Below are 19,801 nucleotides of genomic sequence, written 5' to 3'. Positions count from 1 at the left end.
ACTGGAGGAAGTGTGGGTAGAGCGTGGCACCCAGGGAGGCACTAAAAGTCCACACTTTCCCCCTACCCTGCCCCATGCCTCTCTTTCATCTGGCTGCTCCCAAGCTGTATCCCTTGTAATAAACTGGTGATCCAGTTTTACATCCAGTAAGTAAAATGTCTCTCTTGAACTCTGTGAAGCATCCTACCAAGTTAATCAAACCCAAGTGGAGATCACTGGAACCTCTTATCCAGGGCTGGTTGGTCAGAAGCATAGATGACAACCTGGAATTGTGACTAGTATCCAAAGTGGGGGCAGTCTTGTGGGCCTGAAGCCTTCATCCATGGGATCTGACCCTGTCTCTGGGTAGACAGTGTCCAAATTGAGTTGAATCATAGAACACTCAGCTGGTGTGGGACAAGGACTTGGAGGTGGGAAGAATGAACACTCAATGGCCACGTAGGGTCAGTGGGGCCTGACAAGGCATGAAAAGGCCCTGACCACAGGGCGCAGTGCACAGTAGGTGTACACTAAATCTTCAAGTCCCTCCTTACCCACCAAGCACTCCCAGCCTTGCTGCACTCAGCAAGGAGTGCAAGGAGTGGAAACAGAACCCTGCCCACCATGGGCTGCCCGAAAAACTGAGAGAATCACTAAAGGCCAAAAGAGCACTTTCTCCTGTGAAGCTGGAATGAGGATCTCCTTGGAAGATGTACAAGTGACTTAGCACAGCTTTACCAGCACAGCCTGACTCACGGCTCCTGGCTGGGAGTCAGGTGGAAAAAGAGGAGACAGACTGCCTGCAGGCCAGTCCCATGGCATGGGGTGGGGACCCTCCCTCCTCCTCCAGGGAGACACAGGCCAAGCAGCAGCCTGCCCCACAGTAAAGAGGGGCTGAGTATGGTGGAGCCGCAGAGGCTGGCCTCTGTACCATTCATCTGAGTCACTCTAGCAGAAACACATGCACAGCCCATCTCACGGGGAATGATGGGAGCCACTGCTTGTCCACTACTGTTTCTGGGGTACTGCTAAGGTGTTCCTTCGTTGATAACTGAAGCCATTTGAAGAACGGAGCAGATTATCTTTCTATTCCCAATTCACAATGACAGGGGCAAGGGAGAGGAAGGCAAGAACCGGGAACAGGGTTGGTGTACTGGAGAAGGGTGCTGTTCAGAAAAAGAAATATGTTTTCCAATATTTACGGAAAGATTATTTATATTACAGGAATGGCCATTTTCCATTTGAAATACAGGATTTATTTGAACTGGGAAACAGCTGAGATCTATAAGTCTCTTACAGTTACTTGGCTTAACTCAGCAGTTTGATAAATCATGCATTTTCACGTGAATTGTCATTTATATTCCTGTCTCCAGAGGCTCTCCTTTCCCCACAAGGCACACTTTGAGGGTACAAAATTAACGGCACCTCTTGAGATTAACAGCCCATTTTTGTGATGGATCTCTAGGCTGCAAAATTTACTAAATCCAATAGATCAATAACTGTCACCAGCATAAATACTCTAAAAGATTAGGCAATCCTTCAATCATTTTTCTTTTGCAACTTGTACATGTTTTATTTATTCTTTTCTATTTTATTTTTAATATCACTGACCAGGCAGGGAAGACTATACAAACAAAATCACAAGAGCCTAGATTCAGAACAGGAACTTTGGTTCTGGAAGCGTGAGTGTTCCCTCTTCCCCTGGTGGGTAATACCCCATCAGTACCACATAGACAGCTGTCTGCTAAGGGCCAGCTACGTCCTGTCCTGAGGATCTGACAGTCTAGCAACAGTGCCTTAGATGTCCCTGGTCATTATCCCATTTGCTTCCACATGAATCCTTTAATGTAGGCCAGGAAGCATTACCGTATGCATTTTACAACATGGCCCAGACAGGTTAAAGGATTTATCCAAAGCTTCCAGTAAGTGACAACCAGAGATCAGAGGTCAGATCCACAGTGACAACAGAGACCAAAGGTGGCAGAAGGCAGCCCTGATTGCACCATTCTTTCCTGCTGAGCCCAAGTGCAGCCTCAGATTCCTTCCGTGAAAGCACGGCGGGAAACCGCTCCCACTTGACTGGAGTTGATATGTGAGTGGAAACTTATTCCCCATCTTTGGGTTATTCCCTTACCACTGACACTTCTGGAGACTGCCATGAAAGCCTAGCCTTGCGAAAACCAAGACAAACAGCAGAGTTGCCCTGAGCTGCAGAGGCCCTGGCAGGTCTGGTGCCCTCGCCAGCAAGAGACTTGGTCTCCCTCTGTCCCATTGACCTTGGGGCCCCAGTCTTGCCTCAGCACACTAATAAACACCACTCATGGGGGAAGAAGGGAGGCCACAGGAACACCTAATATGTCCTAGATTGAAAAGGACCTTTTAGAAAGGGCTGAATCTGTGGAGGTCTGAATTCCCTTCCAAATTATTTGCACTTTTTTGCCGTTGTTTTAATAAATAAAATTTTCCGATGAAGATACAGCATTTCCTAAGAGAATGAACGCACAGTGGGAGAAAATAGATTTGCTATTCATAAGATGAGAAGTGCTGTTCATCTGTGGGAGATCATAAGAGACTATTTTCTCCCCAGCTTAGCATTAGTCTTTTCACGCTGATATCATGAATCAGAATGAAATGTAAAACTGAGAATTAAGCAAACACTTGGAATAAGGAGATTGTTCTGTTTATAGAAATCGCCTTTGCCTAGCAGTGGGCTATTAAAGCAGCAGACTACATTAGCAGTCAAGCACCTAAAAGTTTAGCAATCATATGATTAACAAGTTGAAAATAGAAAAGTGGAACAAGGAAAATATAGAGGGAGAAGACAGTGACCTATATTATAGCTAATTATCAAAACGGGAACGCTAAAATGAAAAACCCACGGGTGTGGACTCAATAGTTACGGCATCGGGGCCACCCACCACATGTGGGGCGACCGCCAGCAAAGGCGTCACCCCCCACCCGCCAGACTCACCTCCACCACTCTGGTCGTCCCGGCATCCGAGAAGGCAGACTGCACCATGATTCGGGGCACGGGCTGAGAAAACAAGTGAATAGACGGGCATGAGGGATCAAGAGAAGGAGAACCGAAATAACCAGAGAAGGTTTTCACTGAATAGACAGACTGGAGAACCTGTCAGGAGGACCCACTTGAAGTGAACTTTTACAACTTTCGGGAATTCTCACATGTTGCTGCCAAGTAGGCATGCCAAGGGCTAGGGGTGCCACACGACACAGGGGCACAGCAAGCAGCTTACCCCCAGTGAGCAACACAGGGCATGTGCTGCAAACAATAACACTCATGGCATGACATTCTCACACATGCACAGGCTCTCTCCACTCACAGCGCATGTTCATCAAGGGCTGTTCTGCACATATAAGTGTTACAGGATGCTAGAGAGAAATGACTGGAACAGGGAAGATCGGGAAAGGCTTCAGGCAGGAAGTAGAATAGAAACCAAGCCCTGATGGCCAGGGAGAGCTGGTGCCCAAGCAGACCAGCGAGTGTAGTCACAGGAAGTGAGGAGTCCCACCACGCTGAGACTTCACATCTCCCCTTACATTTCCCAACACTATCAGTCACCCCCGATGACCGCTTCTTCACCAAGCAACATATCTGCCTCATATCTGCCAGTCTGGCTACAGCCTACTTTTGGGGCATAATACAGAGCAGGATATATTGATGGAGGCTTTGGTATTCTAATCAGGTAACAACGAGGACCACCAGAGATGCCTGAATGAAGAAAGCAGGAGCTTAAGAAGATGGATCTGCTGGTAGAGGGCAAACTGGAGAAATATTTAAAGGCCAAGGTAGGAAGATCACTGATGAGATTCCAGCAACAGAGCAGATGTGAGGGAATAAGGGCCTGAATTACTGGGTGTGTAAGCAGCAGTACAAGAAAGGGCTTCAGTACTTACGGACATGTGGTTCAAGGAACAACAACAACAACAACAAAAAGTAAAAAAATAAATAGCACCAGGATAAGGACATGTCAGAAGAAACAGCTGGTATCTTCGAAGGAGAAGAAATCCGACATTCTTTTAGAGCTGCTGGGTTTACAATGGCAGAGGGAGACAGGATTCTCTCAAAGAAACCAGGAATCCACTACTTCTGCCTTTATTCCATCAACCAGATCTCCCCGTTCCAGCGCCAGAGTCTGGATCTCGCCTCAGAATGCTCAGCTCCCAGAGAGCTCCGTCCTGGCAAACTTAGGTGTCGCAGTTTGTTTCCGTGCAGTAGGAGCGTCTTTTCTCTTGTTGGATCCAAAGGTAAAAGAGTAGCTAACCACCTAACGACTCATCTCTTACCTAACCTAAATTGCCTAAAGAAGCAGATTTCATATCCTTGCATTTCCCTTCTCCTGGCCCTCAGTACTCCAGGTCCTCCCAGTTCCCATGATGTATCCGGGTGCCTGAGGCTTCTATGCCATGAAGATGCTCTGGACGGTCTGCAGGCACTAAGGCTGGAAGGCCAGAGTCCGGTGTCCTACTGAGTAGCCCAGACTCTTACCTGAAGGGACAAGAGCCCACCTGGAACAAGATGGTTCACTTAGGAGGTTAATCTGAGTTCACATCACCAAATAACTGAGTTTTAGCAAAGGGCACCACTACCACCAATGATGCCTTGTGACTGCCTTTGGGAGAAAAGAGCTAGAAGAAATTAATTCTGCTGAATTGGGAACAGCACTGGGATGTGAAAAAAGGCACAGAGGACAGGCAATCAAGTAGGAAATGGTAGGAGATATGACTAAAGAGATGGAAAGACCTAGGGATAGACTAAAGCAACGTATGCGGGATCCCTGGGTGGCGCAGCGGTTTGGCGCCTGCCTTTGGCCCAGGGCGCGATCCTGGAGACCCGGGATCGAATCCCACATCAGGCTCCCAGTGCATGGAGCCTGCTTCTCCCTCTGCCTGTGTCTCTGCCTCTCTCTCTCTCTGTGACTATCATAAATAAATTAAAAAAAAAAAATTAAAAAAATAAATAAATAAATAAAAATAAAGCAACGTATGCTATAGCCTGCAAACACTGGGGAGTTACTAGGGGCTGAGGACAAGGGAGAGGTAAGGTAAGAGGTAGGGTTAAGAAACACAATGTGAGGGGCCAATGGAAGAGAACTGAGGTGGGGGCAAGGCCACTGCACATGACGAGGGCCTGAAGCACATGACCTTCCAGCCTCTCCCTGGATCCCTGGACCAGGAAAATCCCTCCTTTCAACTCCCATGATGCATCGCTCCTCCCCTCTCTCACAGCACCTACAGGAAGCTCTGCTTCTCCACTCTACTGGCAACCTGGTAGGCAGCGACAGTGGAGTTATTTTCAAGCAAGTATCCTCCACTGCACCTTACAAAGTCCTTGAATACAGGGGCCACCATGTTTCTTTTTATATTTACTTTCTCTCATCGTATCTGAAGTCCCCCACAAATGCAAAGGTGTTCACAGCATATTTCCTCGTAAAGGCAGAAAAAAACATTTCGTAAGCTCAAACTCCAAAATACTTTACACTCTTCAGTTAGACTTCATTAAGGAGGACAAGACTGCAATAAAATATTCCTCCTTAAAGCATAAATATGTAAAATCCCACCAAAGGTGGAACATAACCACCCAGGATGAAGCCTCTTCTAAGATGATATGGCTCCTACCCTCCTGAACAGAGCATAGAAACATAACTTACACTTTTCTCTAGGACTCAGGGGAATTAGAAAACTCCACTAAATGGTTAAAAAAAAAATCTGACATGAGTGAAGGGACAAGCCTGCCTGTGACACCATATCATCCACGGACACACAGGCCTCCAGGTACCCAGGGCCCCATGACATGGCTCCAGGCCACCATGCTGAGACATCACATCTGTCCTTACATTTCCCAACACCATCAGTCACCCCCAATGATCACTTCTTCACTAAGCACTTCTTCACCAACACAACTTCACCATCTGCCTCATCAACAGGCCCACCCCAAGCCTACCATTCAGAGGAAGGGAGAAGCAGGACACAGGATGATGACACATGTATGAAGTGGCTAAAAATAGTGCCAAAAATAAGATGGGATGGTGTCTGAATGGATCCTGAGTGTACTGTCAAGTACTTTGAGCACACCTACTTCTCTGGTTCACCTGCTGGTAACTTCGTGGGGCTCCCTCTGTGGGGAGCAAAGTGGTGGTGGCTACCAAACCAGCACTGGCCAAATAAGCATCAGATAGATACTTCTCCAATGGAGAACTCTGAAAGGTTCATGCTGAAAAGGATGAGGTACAGGCATATAAGATTGGCTACATATTGATTTTTACTGAAGCTAGGTGACAAGCACAGAGGGCTTCACTAGTATTCTATGTATTTCAAATTTGTCCGTAAGACTGTCCTACGTGGGGGCACCTGGGTGGCTCAGTGGTTGAGCCTCTGCCTTTGGCTCAGGTCGTGATCCCGGAGTGCTGGGACTGAGTGCCATATCAGGCTCCCCACAGGAAGCCTGCTTCTCCCTCTGCCTATGTCTCTGCTCTCTCTGTGTGTCTCTCATTAATCAATAAATAAAATCTTTAAAAAAAAAAAAAAAAAGACTGTCCTACATGAAGAAGATAACTGGGACTCTGAATCAATGTACAAATTCAGTTCAACAAAGACTCAGCTCCCACAGGGTACAGGGCATTCCAACAAGTGCTGTGAAGAACACAAAGATCACAAAGTCACAGGCCTAGCTCTCAGCAGACTGGCAAGGACACATATGAAAATAACTGAAACACTGAGGAAACTGATAGATATTAGAGTGACAGCTTCAAACGCAGAGAAGTTTCAGAGGAGGAAGGGATGATAAATGAAGCAGGCCTAGAATACCCTCATGGGGGCGATTTCACTTTGAGACAGGCCCTGAAGACTGAATGGCTTTTCCAGGGGCAGAAGGCCACTTCGAACATGAGTAATGACACGGCGGAGGCAGGGTGTTTTGTGGGCCTGATGCGTTCCGTCTACCGCCACCTCTGCCCCAAGAAAGGCTACTCAATCTTCCAGGAGGTCTTGGGGAAGAGAGAATGATCCAGAGCGACCTGCACAGGGCAGAGGGAAGCAGGTTAGGGCCACGTGCAGGAGACCTTGTGAGCTTTTATGGTTTTCACCCTCAGTAATGAGCTATCAAAGGTAAATGAATGAGCGGTGATAAGGGTTGTGCTTAGAGGAGATTCACCCCTAAAAATGGGGGAGATATGAACGAAACAGGGAAAGATCAATTAAGAAGTTGCTTCAGTGGTTTGGTGGAGAGCTAATTAGAGCCTGAACTTAGATGATAAAAGGAAAAGGAAATGAAAACCTAGATATGAGAAGATGACTGAACACTTGGAAACAACTGGCTGGGGAGGCTAGGGAAACAAAGATGATGCCCAGGAAGGATGAGTGACCAGAAGGAGGGTCACAGTGGTATCAGGAGAACCCGGATGCATGTGTGTGTGTACACCTGTGCATGTGCCTATGCGCCAGGGTGTGGGGACCCTGCATTCTGTGTTTACCAATGGCCTGTGATGAATTCAGGAATTTCATTAAGGAGACCAAAAATACCTACAAAGTGTACTGAAATCTTAAGTGTGCCATTTGTCCTTCACACCTAAGAGCTCAAATTTCCAAATGTGTATTGTTTGCATTTTAATGCTCTTTTACATATCCCCTGTGCAGGCAGTTGCCTCCTATTTCAGTAGCTCAAAACATTTCAGATCATAAGTTCATTAATCCTTACGACACATCTGGCAACTATTAATAAAAATGACTGCGAAGTATTTTGCAGCTATAAATATTAAGGAGAAGTCCCACGAGGCAAGCGAATATAAGTATAATTATCCACATCTCACACTACAGAAAGCAAGGCTCAGAGACAGTCACCTAATGGTTACAGGCATCCAGGCTGCCCAGTGAGTCAGTGACAGATGGAAAAGGACCAACTTCTCAAGCATCAGCTGAACCTGCAATCATGCTGTCTGCCGAGCATCACTAGAGCTAGGCAGATGAGTAGGTTACAAGAAGAGAACTGCTTAGAAGTATTTCAGGGAGAAGATGAGGGTCATTCTTGTATCACAGCCCATCATTTTTTTTTAAAGATTTTATTTACTTATTCATAAGAGACACAGAGAGAGAGGCAGAGACACAGGCAGAGGGAGAAGCAGGCTCCATGCAGGGAGCCTGATACAGGACTCGATCCCAGGATCCCAGGATCATGACCTGAGCCAAAGGCAGGCAGTCAACCACAGACCACCCAGGTGCCCCACAGCCCATCATTTTTAAATTCTGGTTTTCATATGTCACATGAATGAAGAAAACAGGGCAGATCAGCTCAGAATTTCAACTAGGCATATGAGTCATTGGGAGATCCTCCTGCCTAAAACATAAGGTTTTAACACCTTGGCAATACATAGACCCTCACCTCTCTGTGAGGCTGGACCCTCTCCTTGGCTTGTTATGCTAACCCCACTCTGAACTGATTACACTGCTTTGCCAGAGCATTCCTCGAGCTCTTCCTTTTCCCTAGGGAATCATGTTCTACCTGGTGAGCCCCTATTCATATCTGTCTTAGCTCGAGTGTGATCCACTTCCTGAAATTGCCTTCACCGTGCCAGCCCCAGACATACGTGTATTACAGCATCCAGAACATCACCCTATTTAGCTCTCCCAAGGGTAGAGTTTAGGGTTCATTCATCTCTGTATTCCTGTACATAAATGAATAACTTCATGTTTGTTGAACGAATAAATACATACATTAAGTGAACAAATCAATTACTTAAGTGACATGAAGAAGACCAAATTGTACAGTTACAGAGAATTTGGGAAAGATAAGACATTCTGAAATTTGGGCATTTGGGTAGGTAGAGGGGAGAAATATTTTAAAGCAAAAAACAATCACTTCGTTCCAAGACTACTGAATTTTCTGATGCGTTTTTTTCTTGTTTGAAAATGAACCTCTCCTCATAATCACCCCTTACCCTGAATTGGATAAATTCTTAAATGTCATCTTCCAATGGGTTCTAAGCAAGTATAATCTTCTATGTCTTTTTTTAAAGATTTTGTTTCTTTATGTAATTTCTACACTGAACCTGGAGCTCAAACTTACAACCCCAAAAGCAAGAATCACACAGTCTACTGACTGAACCATCCAGGCACCCCCTTTTTGTACAATTCTAACCTATCATTTAAATCCAAGCATAAGAATATAAGATGTACAATTTACCTTTCCTACAAATAACCAGTAGACAACCTGGGATTTTCATGGTGCTAATGTGAGAAAAACATAATAAACAAAACCAAGAAAGGGGAGTCCATATAACCAAAATACTTCCTAATCTTTGAATATGTTCTGATAAAAGTTACAAACAATGGATAAAAACAGACACGTACAATTACCTAAAGATCAAGATTCAGCAATAACCTAATCAATATAAACATACTTTTTAAAGGTTATGTTAATCAGAGGCAGGGTGGTTAGACTGGAAGAAGGGGCACTGCAAAGTCACAGGAGGAAAGCTGGAGGAAACACCCGGCACTGGTCCAGAGACTGACACTTCAGTTGCCTGCGGGATCTGGCTCACACGAGCAGCTCCCCACTCACCAAGCAGCCTCAGGATTCACACTCTGGCTTTACAGGTGATCTGGTGAAGATCATGTTTTTATGATGACACCAGCACTTTTGTCCATCTGGAAATTATATTTCTTATTTTAAATAAGTAACTCAGCATTTTACCTGACCCATTAGTCATTTGTTCATGCAAACCTGGTCACCTCTGGGGTTGCACATCTGGAAGGTGGTAATCCAGCCCACATGCATTCTCTAAGCAATGCCTCCCAGAGAGGATGACAGGTGGCTGCCAGCTGGTCCCTGCCAGACACACTTTTACCCTACCTGCCACATGCCCCTTTCAATCAGTGACATCAAAGTATCAATGTGCCAGGCATGGGAAGGTGACTTAATTTTTCTGCCCAATATTACAATGCCTCATGAGGTTTTCTAAATAGACTTGAAGAGATTCAGGTTTTATCCTCTTCAAATCTGCCCTCCAAATTGCAGTCAGAAGAGCTTCCTGAAATGCAAATTTGATCACATCACTCTCCTGCTATAAAGCAGTCAATGATTCCCCATTGCCCACAGATAGTTTTTTTAAAAGATTTTATTGATTTATTTATTTATTTGAGAGACAGACAGAGAGAGGGGATGAGCACGGGGAGGGGCAGAGGGAGAGGGAAACGGGAAGGAGACTTCCCACTGAGTGCAGAGCCCAACATGGGCTGAGTCCCAGGTCCCCAAGATCATGACCCAAGCAGAAGTCAGACGCTAAACCAATTGAGCCACCCAGGCACCTCTACAGATAATTTTTTTAAGAAAGGAATGGGCAAGAAAAGAAAATACAGGGATGCCTGAGTGGCTCAGTCGGTTAAACATCTGCCTTTGGCTCAGGCCATGATCTCACGATCCTGGGATGGAGCCCCACATCGGGCTCCCTGCTTGGCAGAGAGCCTACTTCTCTCTTTCCGTCTGCTGTTCTCCCTGCTTGTTCTCTTTCTCTCTCTGTCAAATAAGTAAAATCTTAAAAAAAACAACAACAAATAGGCCCTATTCTGTATTTCCATGTCTTGACCAGTCCCTTCCTCAAATACTTTAGACTCATTCATTCTACAATATAATCACTTGCATATTTCTAATCAGATCCAGTGAAATCTCTTAATATCACAATTGTGCATGCAACTTTGCTTCTTGAATATAAATCTCAGTATGCCACTCACTAGGCTCTGTAACCTGAGACAAGGTGCTTAATCTACCTGAGTCTCAGTTTCCTCAATATCTGAGTATCTAATATCACCCTCTAACTCTGTGCCATGGTGGCCACCAGCTCTATGTGCCTACTGACCACTTGAAATGCAGCCTATTTGACTGAGAAAGTGAAGTTTTTGCAACAAAAATTTAGTATGCAAATTAAGATGTGCTAGAAATGCAAAACTACACACTTAATTTCAAGAACTTTACAGGGAAAAAAGGGAAAATATCTCAGTAATTTTTTATATTGATTACAGATTGAAATGACAATATTATGATTATAACTAAGTAAATTATATTACTAAAATTAATTTGAGCTATTTCTTTTTACTTTTTTAAAGGCGCTTACCAGAAAATTTAAAATGTCATGTGTGGTTCACAAATTTCTACTGGACAGCACTGATCTAATTCAGCACCACTGTTGGGCTAATGCATGTAAAATCCTCGGCACACAGTAAACATTCAGCACATTTGTAAAATACTATGGTTTTCCTAATCACTGGAATGTTGTGGTGTTTTCCAAGATACTTCTAGCTTTGCTTACTATATAAGCCCAGTTTTAAACAATCAACAATTATATCTGATATAAAATATAAATCAAAAGATTTTATTTGTGTTATCAGCCCCCAAACCAGTCAGGATATAATACTGATATAATACTGAAATATTTTCTTTCAAATAAAGAACCTTAGATATTGTAAATTTACTCATTCACAAACATGTATCAGGTGCTGCTATATTCCAAAGACTGTGCTAACAGCTGGGGGGAATACAGTATGAACAAAACCTCACATAGAGTTCCTATGCTCCTCAGAAATAGGCACTCAGGGCCTAATATCTGATATTCCCATTTAAATTTAATTATAAAAAACAACTAAGAGGCCTATTTCTTTGATCAACAAGTAAACTATTTTATCAGTGGGTAAAAGTGAATAAGACCATCAAAACAGACTTTTTATTTCACCATATTATTTATATATGTGTTAGTTCAACTTATTTGAGGTACTACATATAGAAAATATGAATATTTCTGGAGTTGTCAGAAAGGATTCTTATTTTTATGGAATCCAGTTTACTTTTTAAACTTCCATATGAGAATTGTTAATAGTCACTTAAATACTGATGTGAAAAGAACAACTTATGGGGCACCTGGGAGGCTCAGTCAGTTAAGCCTCTGCCTTTGGCTCAGGTCCTGGAATTGAGTCCTATGGGCTCCCTGCTCAGCAGGGAGTCTGCTTCTCCCTGTCCCTCTGCCTCCCCTCCAGTGCACGCATGCTCTCACTCTTCTTGCTTACTCTTTCTCAAGTAAATCTTTTTTTAAAGCTTTTTGTTTGTTTGTTTGTTTATTCATGAGAGACACACAGAGAGAGGCAGAGACATAGGCAGAGGGAGAAGCAAGCTTCCTGTGGGAACTCAAGTCCAGAACCCCAGGACTATGACCTGAGCCAAAGGTAGACACTCAACCACTAAGCCACGCAGGCATTCCTCAAGCAAATAAAATTTCAAAAAACAAACATTTTTTTTAAAAAAGAATGTAATTTCACTTTATTCAAAATAGTGGTTATTAGTTTTTCAAGTATCTATGAAGGATGTCTACTTAGAAGACAGAATATTTGTGAATCTTAAAAATCTTTGGTGCGCCTGAGGGTCAGTTAAGTGTCCGACTCTTGGTTTTGGCTCAGGTCATGATGTCAGGTTCATGAGATGGAGCCCCATGTCCGTGGGGCTCCATGCTGATCATGCAGCCTACTTGTAATCTTCTCTCTCTCTCTCCCCCTCTCCCCCACACCATCCCCCTTTCACACATTCTCTCTTAAGAAAAATAAATAAATAAATAGGGTCTAAATCTAGACTATTACCTGTATGGCATATCTAGTAAGTGAAGAATAGTTTTTACATTTTCAAATTACTGAAATAAAAGAATACTTGTGACATGAAAACACTATATGAAATTCAAATTTGGGGGTTATAAATAAAATTTTCTTTTTTTTTTTTTTTTTTAAAGATTTTATTTATTTATTCATGATAGTCACAAAGAGAGAGGCAGAGACACAGGCAGAGGGAGAAGCAGGCTCCATGCTGGGAGCCCGATGTGGGATTCGATCCCGGGTCTCCAGGATCGCGCCCCGGGCCAAAGGCAGGCGCCAAACCACTGCGCCACCCAGGGATCCCTTCTTTTTTTTTTTAAAGATTTTATTTATTTATTCATAGAGACACAGCTAGAGAGAGAGAGGCAGAGACACAGGCAGAGGGAGAAGCAGGCTCCATGCAGGGAGCCCGATGTGGGACTCGATCCCGGGTCTCCAGGATCACGCCCTGAGCCTCAGGCGGCGCTAAACCGCTGCGCCACCCGGGCTGCCCTAAAATTTTCTTAAAATACATTCAGACTCACTTATTACAAGTACTATCTATGGCTAGTTTTGACAGGACTGCAAAGCCTCAAATAATACTATATGGCCCTTCACAAAAAAAAAAAAAAGTGAGCCAATCTCTAATCTAGAGACTCATACAAAAGTGCACAACAACAATTTCTGAATAAAGAGACTAAGGTCAGGGGATCCCTGGGTGGCTCAGCGATTTAGCGCCTGCCTTTGGCCCGGGGCATGATCCTGGAGTCCCGGGATTGAGTCCCACGTTGGGCTCCCTGCATGGAACCTGCTTTTTCCTCTGTCTGTGTCTCTGCCTCTCTCTCTCCCTGTGTTTCTCATGAATAAATAAATAAAATGTTTAAAAAAAAGAGAGAGAGAGACTAAGCTCTCTTCAACCAACTTCTGTACTGCCTCAGAAACTCTTATTTTCACTATTTAAACTCCTATATCTGATTGTGAAGACAACCCTGTCAACTCACTACCTGTCAAAACAGTATCCATACATTTCTGGCGTGAAGAGAGCAAAATGTTATGATTTGGGGAAACTATCAGTAGTAAAAGTGCCTAAGAATTCATCCCTAAAGCAACTGAATGGAAATCATTTGCCTTGAATTAAAAAATTAAAAAAAATATTTTGTACTCAAGAAAGCCTGTGCAAACTTGCCTGTTAACTCAAGAACAAGTAAATGTAGCATAACACATCCAAATATACTTATTATGTGTGGTTTACTTACAAAATTACAGGGGGAAAATGCTCATATACATTATTATTTTTTAAATATATTTTTAAAAGATTTTATTTATTTATTCATGAGAGACACAAAGAGAGAGGCAGAGACACAGGCAGAGGGAGAAGCAGGCTCCCCACAGGGAGCCCAACGCAGGACTCCATCCCAGGACCCTTGGATCACGACCTGAGCCAAAGGCAGACGCTCAACCACTGAGCAATCCAGGAGCTCCTTTTAAATTTTTTAAAGATGTATTTATTTAAAGATTTATTTATTTGAAGCAGAGTGAGTGCACATGTGCAAGGTGGAGGAGCAGAGGGAGAGGGAGAAGCAGATTCCCCTCTGAGCAAGAAACCCAATGCTGGGCTTGATCCCAGGACCCTGAGACCATGACCTGAGCCAAAGGCAGGGGCTTAACCCACTGAACCACCCAGGCACCCCCATATACATTATTTTAAAAATAACTGAACAATTAAGGAACACTGAAGACTAGAAAACAAGGCATAAATTCTTCTTTCTTATTTTAATTAGTTACGATGACGAACCATTGGTGATGATGACATAAGGATAACCATTTATATGGTTTGTTTTATCAAAGGAGTCCAAGTATGAGTAGCCCTAAAACACCATTTTTGTGCACAAGGGAAGAACTAGTAGTTGGTTTATTTTTTCCCATTTTATATATAGAAGGATCACAAACATGAAAGACAATATCACTAACTACATAGGCATCTTCTCAATCAGCATCAGAGAAGTGCAGAGTGCTGCTCTCGCCCCTCAAGTCTTTGTCCATCCTCTACAGTGGAAGCAGTGTTGAAAATGGAGAAAAATATCCCTGTGGTTGACAAGACAGTCCCCAGTGAAGTGCAGGACACTGAAAAGGGATAGGCCGTAACACAAACATAGGCTAGAAATGTGACCGTGCTTTTGATGGTGGAAGTTAAACTGAATATTATTAACTCTTTAATTCTCTAGATGAACCAAAGATACCATTTGGAGTCCTACGGTTTGAAGTACATAAATAGCTTCATCTGAACACAAACTTCTAGATACATGAAAAAAGCTATTATGCCAAATTAATTCAATCTAACTAATTAGAGAGCAGGAAGTTCTTTCAATTATTTTATGTGCTGTCTGAGAAACACACTTGAATATGAGTAGAGATTTCATTAATTGCAGTTCATTATTTTCCAGATTAGTTACTAAACTTGCATCAGAAGGTCAAAGACTGCAATTTTGTCAGCTGCCACCTCTTTCAGTGCAGAGTCTTTGCATTTCTGGAATTTAGAAATCGATTACAAACAAAAACAAATTCCCATAAAAATGAGAAACATAAGTCTTCATGAAGATGTTCAAACCAAGACGTTTTATAAAATATATGAATCTTTGTTTTTAAATCTTCAGAATAAACTAATTTCTACCCTATGCAGAAAGATCCACAGATCTTTTCAAATATTGAAATAGAATGCCAAAAAATAATAGCATCTTGTTCTGAAAAGCTGCTGACTCCAAAGAACAAGTTAATAAACATTAATCTTTTCGTTAGAGTTTCACCATGGATATATGTTTGTATCTTTCCATGAGGGGAGGGTATCGAACACTCTTGTTTGAAAATGTCAAGGACACACTGATTAAAAGTACTTTTTTGAGAATCATCCCCCCTTCATTACACAACTGCTGCTTCTCTTCTACCTAACATTGGAAACATAGCAATGACTGGTAGAAAGAGGTCCTATCCCATTCCTCAGTTCTTACCTGAACTATTTTTATTTCCTCAAAATCTTATTTTTAAAAAACAGAAGTGACAGAAATTCCACAGCGTTCCTTTTTTTTTAAGAGAGCACCCTGCTATCTCTAAATCACCCTACTTATTCACAGCTGCTACCATTCTCTTTGTTAATTTCATCTCTGTCATTCTACGCCTTCCACCCCCTGCTGTAGCGAGCCATCCTTACACAGTTCTCCCCGCCTTGGCGCTGCCGTCCCTTGAATGCTTATACAGTCAGCTCTCTTAGTCATTGTTTGGTCAAGCTATAAATAACTCCTTTAATCCTTCCTCATAAATCATTTCTGACGTTATCCCCTGAAATAATTCCAATTGGTCAATGGATTTCCCGTAGTAACATATCCCGAACCAAGTGCAGTAATCTAAGTGTGGTCTAATAATGCCAAGGGTGGCATTCAGGTGAGTCCATGGGGGTTTCTTCAATATTGTGACTATTTCAGAGGACTTTAAGCCTCCAAACTAAACTGGGACAGAAATACAGAAAAGGAAGAAGTTTTAATATCTTTCATCATAGTTCGATGGGAAATGGAGAGAGAAATAGCTTTCCAAATGATAAAAAGAGAAAGTTGAGGGTGGGGTAGAAATAAAAGAATGTGCTACCATACATGGTCTATTTGGTTACCATGTATTGTTTCTGTTGATTCTCAAACCATGTGGGGGGGGGTTGTTTTTGTTTTTCGTGCTGTTAAACATTACATATCTTCTGCAAGGTTACTATCCATTTATTATCTCTGAGTCTTATGCAATATTAATCTCATATTTATTCTTTCCCATACTGTAAAATTGATCCAGATTCCTTTTAGGCATATGCCCTGATTTCTATTTTTCCTGGGTTCTGTCTTTAATGTTATTCTATAACACATAGTTTTTTTAGTCTGGTATTGATTATTTAATGACTATTCATATAGGCCACTGAAATGAGTGCATTAACAAAGCACTAGCAGCAAACAAAACATGGAATTAAAATAGAAAGCAAACTTCACAATATTTGTGTATTTCTTTACACTACTGGTAAGTCATACCATTAGATACCTCACACAGAGCTATGGCAAAGCCAGGTAGTGAACATATAGTCTAGGAATGTTGGTCAGCCTGAATGTGCTTTAGGCTTACAAGACTGGTGATACAGAGAAAGGCCAAGACATGGTGTTCCTTTATTTCCATAATGTATCTAACAAAGTCTCCCATGGTCTCTTTGGTAGAAAGAGGAAGAACTGTGGATTGGAGGTGGCAGTTAATGAAAATACAGAACTAAAACATCCTGTGACTTGAGGAGTGATCCTGAGTTGCCTATGACAAGGTCCTCCTCTCTCATGCCCTCTATTGTTCAATATTCTGTTTATGACCCAAGTGCAGACAGACTATGCCCTTAAAAAGTTTGCAGATGATAGCTAGAACACATGTATTTTTTTAAATAATTACTCAAGAAATATCTTGACATTCTAAGAACATTAGAACAAAATTAAGATGAAAAATTTTAAAAATGGATCTAAAGTTTCTTATTTAAGTTTTTTTTTTTATTTTTTTTAAGTATTTTTACACACTGATTAAACAACATAATAAAAAAGGAGAACTGCATTGCCAAGAGTGTAAACAAATAAACAAGCAAACAAAAAAGGGAATGCTAACTGTCCAGAAGCACAAGCTAATACTGGCCTGTAAAAGAAAGTACAATTTATATGCTACTTTGGTAGAAGTATGTCATTTAGAAAAGAAAGATCATAATTGCACCATTTTCAAGTGTGGGCTTGAATATACTTCTGAGCTTCCCACTTGAAGTAAGACCCAGACAAGTCAACTGAAGAATGATGAAGCATTTATTATCTGAGATACAGTGGGCTAATCTATAGCTGTTAAGTCTAGAGAAAACCTCCTCTTCCCTCCTCCTAACTCCTGGGTAATAGCAGAGGAAACTCTGAGGCAAAGACCGGTTGGAAATAAGCTGATCTTTTTCCTGGAGGAGTTGGAGGTTCCACAAGAAGGGGCAGGGTAGATCATCAAAAAAAAGTAAGACTCTCAGGCTTAGGTATCAAATCTGATTTCCAACTAAATGGGATGGCATTATAGTAAAGACTACTATTTAAAAAAAAAAAATTGGAGGGGGCACTAAAAAATCTAACTAATACAGCATTGTTCTTATTGCTGTTATTTTGAAATCCCATTGGCACTACAATGCTCCATTTCCAAGGATGAAACACCATTCAGATGGCAACGACTTTAAAGTATATTTAAAGTGGCTCTAGTAAGGGAAACTTCTATTTAACAATGTCATTTAAAATTATAATTTACTGCTCTTAGAGCTTTACCAGAAATAGTTAATATAAGTTAGATGAACACAAGCATCTTTGGTCAACTAAATCCTAATGATAAGCTTAAGTTGTCCTCTCCTTTAGGAATAGTTCTTTATAAAGGAACTTCTATCAATCCAGGAAAGAAAGTTCATAATTATGTCTTGATATCGCAAGTGCCCCCTCAGATGTGATTCTCTCACCTGTAAACATTCTTTATACCGCTGGATGACACTGATACAAATAAACTATCTAATATTATAATCTGAATATATGTCAATGGTCAACCAATACACATTTCATATCAACTATGCCCCTGCCCTCAAGGATTACATTCTAGAGAGGAGTTAAGCAATAAACATATAACATAATAACATCCAATGAAAAGATTAAATATGGTAGTAGTGTACTGATGTGATGGAAGCTGTTGTTTTAATTTAATTGGTGGAGGCCACTCTAAATGCAAATGTACTTCCTTAAACTGGCCTATCCTGGGAACCCTGGGTGGCGCAGCGGTTTAGCGCCTGCCTTTGGCCCAGGGCGCGATCCTGGAGACCCGGGATCGAATCCCACGTCGGGCTCCTGGTGCATGGAGCCTGCTTCTCCCTCTGCCTGTGTCTCTGCCTCTCTCTCTCTCTCTCTGTGTGTGACTATCATAAATAAATTTAAAAAAATTTAAAAAAATAAAAAAAAAATGGCCTATCCTGACTATTCTAAATAGTAGATCACTCTACTAGAGATCTAGCAATCATGCAATGACTCTGGCAAAGAGTATTCCAAGTAGAAGGAAAGGCAAATGCAAAAAATTCTTCAGATCAAAATGAACTTCATGTGTTCATGAGATAAGAAAGAGGGGTGCCTGGGTGGCGCAATTAGGCAACTGCTTTCAGCTCAGGTCATAATCTTAGCATCCTAGGATCAAGCCTCACCTCAGCCTCCCTGCTTAATGGGGAGTTGGCTTCTCCCTGTCCCTCTGGCCCTCCTCCCTGTCCCCTGCTCATGTGCTCTCTCTCAAATGAATAAGAAAGGAAGGCAGGAAGGAAGGAAAGAAAAACAAAGAAAGAAAAGGCCAAAATGGCTTAGTATGGTGAACAAAGAAGAAATAAAGGGCATAAAGATGAAAGGTCAGGGGATCAGATCATATAAGACAATGGAAGGCACAGCAAGGAATTTAGATTTTATTCACTTTCTTTTTTTTTTTTTTTAAGATTTTATTCATTTATTCATGAGAGACACAAAGAGAGAGGCAGAGACACAGGCAGAGAGAGAAGCAGGCTCCTCACAGGGAGTGGTGGGACTCGATCCCCACACGGGGATCACGCCCTGAGCTGAAGGCAGATGCTCAACCACTGAGCCATCCAGGTGTCCCGATTTTATTCACTTTTAGTGAGAAGCAGTGGAAGATTTCAAGCCATGAACTAAAGTAAGACTTTGGAAGGCCACTTAGGCTACTTTGTGAATAAAAGACTTCATGAGGCAAAGAGTGTCAGACAGACCTGTATGTAGGCTGCTGCAATCATCTGGACAAGAGACTACGGTGGCATGAATGACTGATGAGAAATGGAGATGACCAGGAGTTGCTGGATTGGAATCAGTACCTACGAAATCTTACTGATGGACTCTTTGTGAGGGATGAGCAACTAGGTGGACATCTGTGCTATATACTGAGATGGGCATGTATTTTTAAGTCTTCTGTGTGTTGAGAGTAAACAGACTTGTGAGCTGAAACCAAGAGTAATGTTCTGGACTGGTAAAATGTGAATGCCTAATTGATTTAGAAGTGGGAAAGCTTAATGGGCAGTTAGCTCCATGAGGCCAGAGCTCAGGGGCAAAGTCAGCGCTGGAGATAGAAATATGAACATTGTCAATACATAAAT

The 19,801-nt window shown here is 42.2% G+C and overlaps 1 protein-coding gene across 2 annotated transcripts in view; it reads right to left on the bottom strand.

Annotated features, from left to right (window-relative positions):
* The window catches only part of KIF13B (kinesin family member 13B), a 200,005-nt gene that overhangs the window by 4,420 nt on the left and 175,784 nt on the right, over positions 1-19,801 (bottom strand). For both annotated transcript variants that reach the window (XM_072796102.1, XM_072796103.1), the window contains one exon: positions 2,951-3,013. In XM_072796102.1, the coding sequence (XP_072652203.1) occupies positions 2,951-3,013 (63 nt within the window). The remainder of the gene's footprint in view (positions 1-2,950; positions 3,014-19,801) is intronic.

Source organism: Canis lupus, chromosome 24 (genome assembly GCF_048164855.1).
Source record: "Canis lupus baileyi chromosome 24, mCanLup2.hap1, whole genome shotgun sequence".
Lineage (NCBI taxonomy): Eukaryota > Metazoa > Chordata > Mammalia > Carnivora > Canidae > Canis > Canis lupus.
Note: the sequence above shows the minus strand (reverse complement) of the source record. Positions and strands in the feature narration are given on the sequence as shown.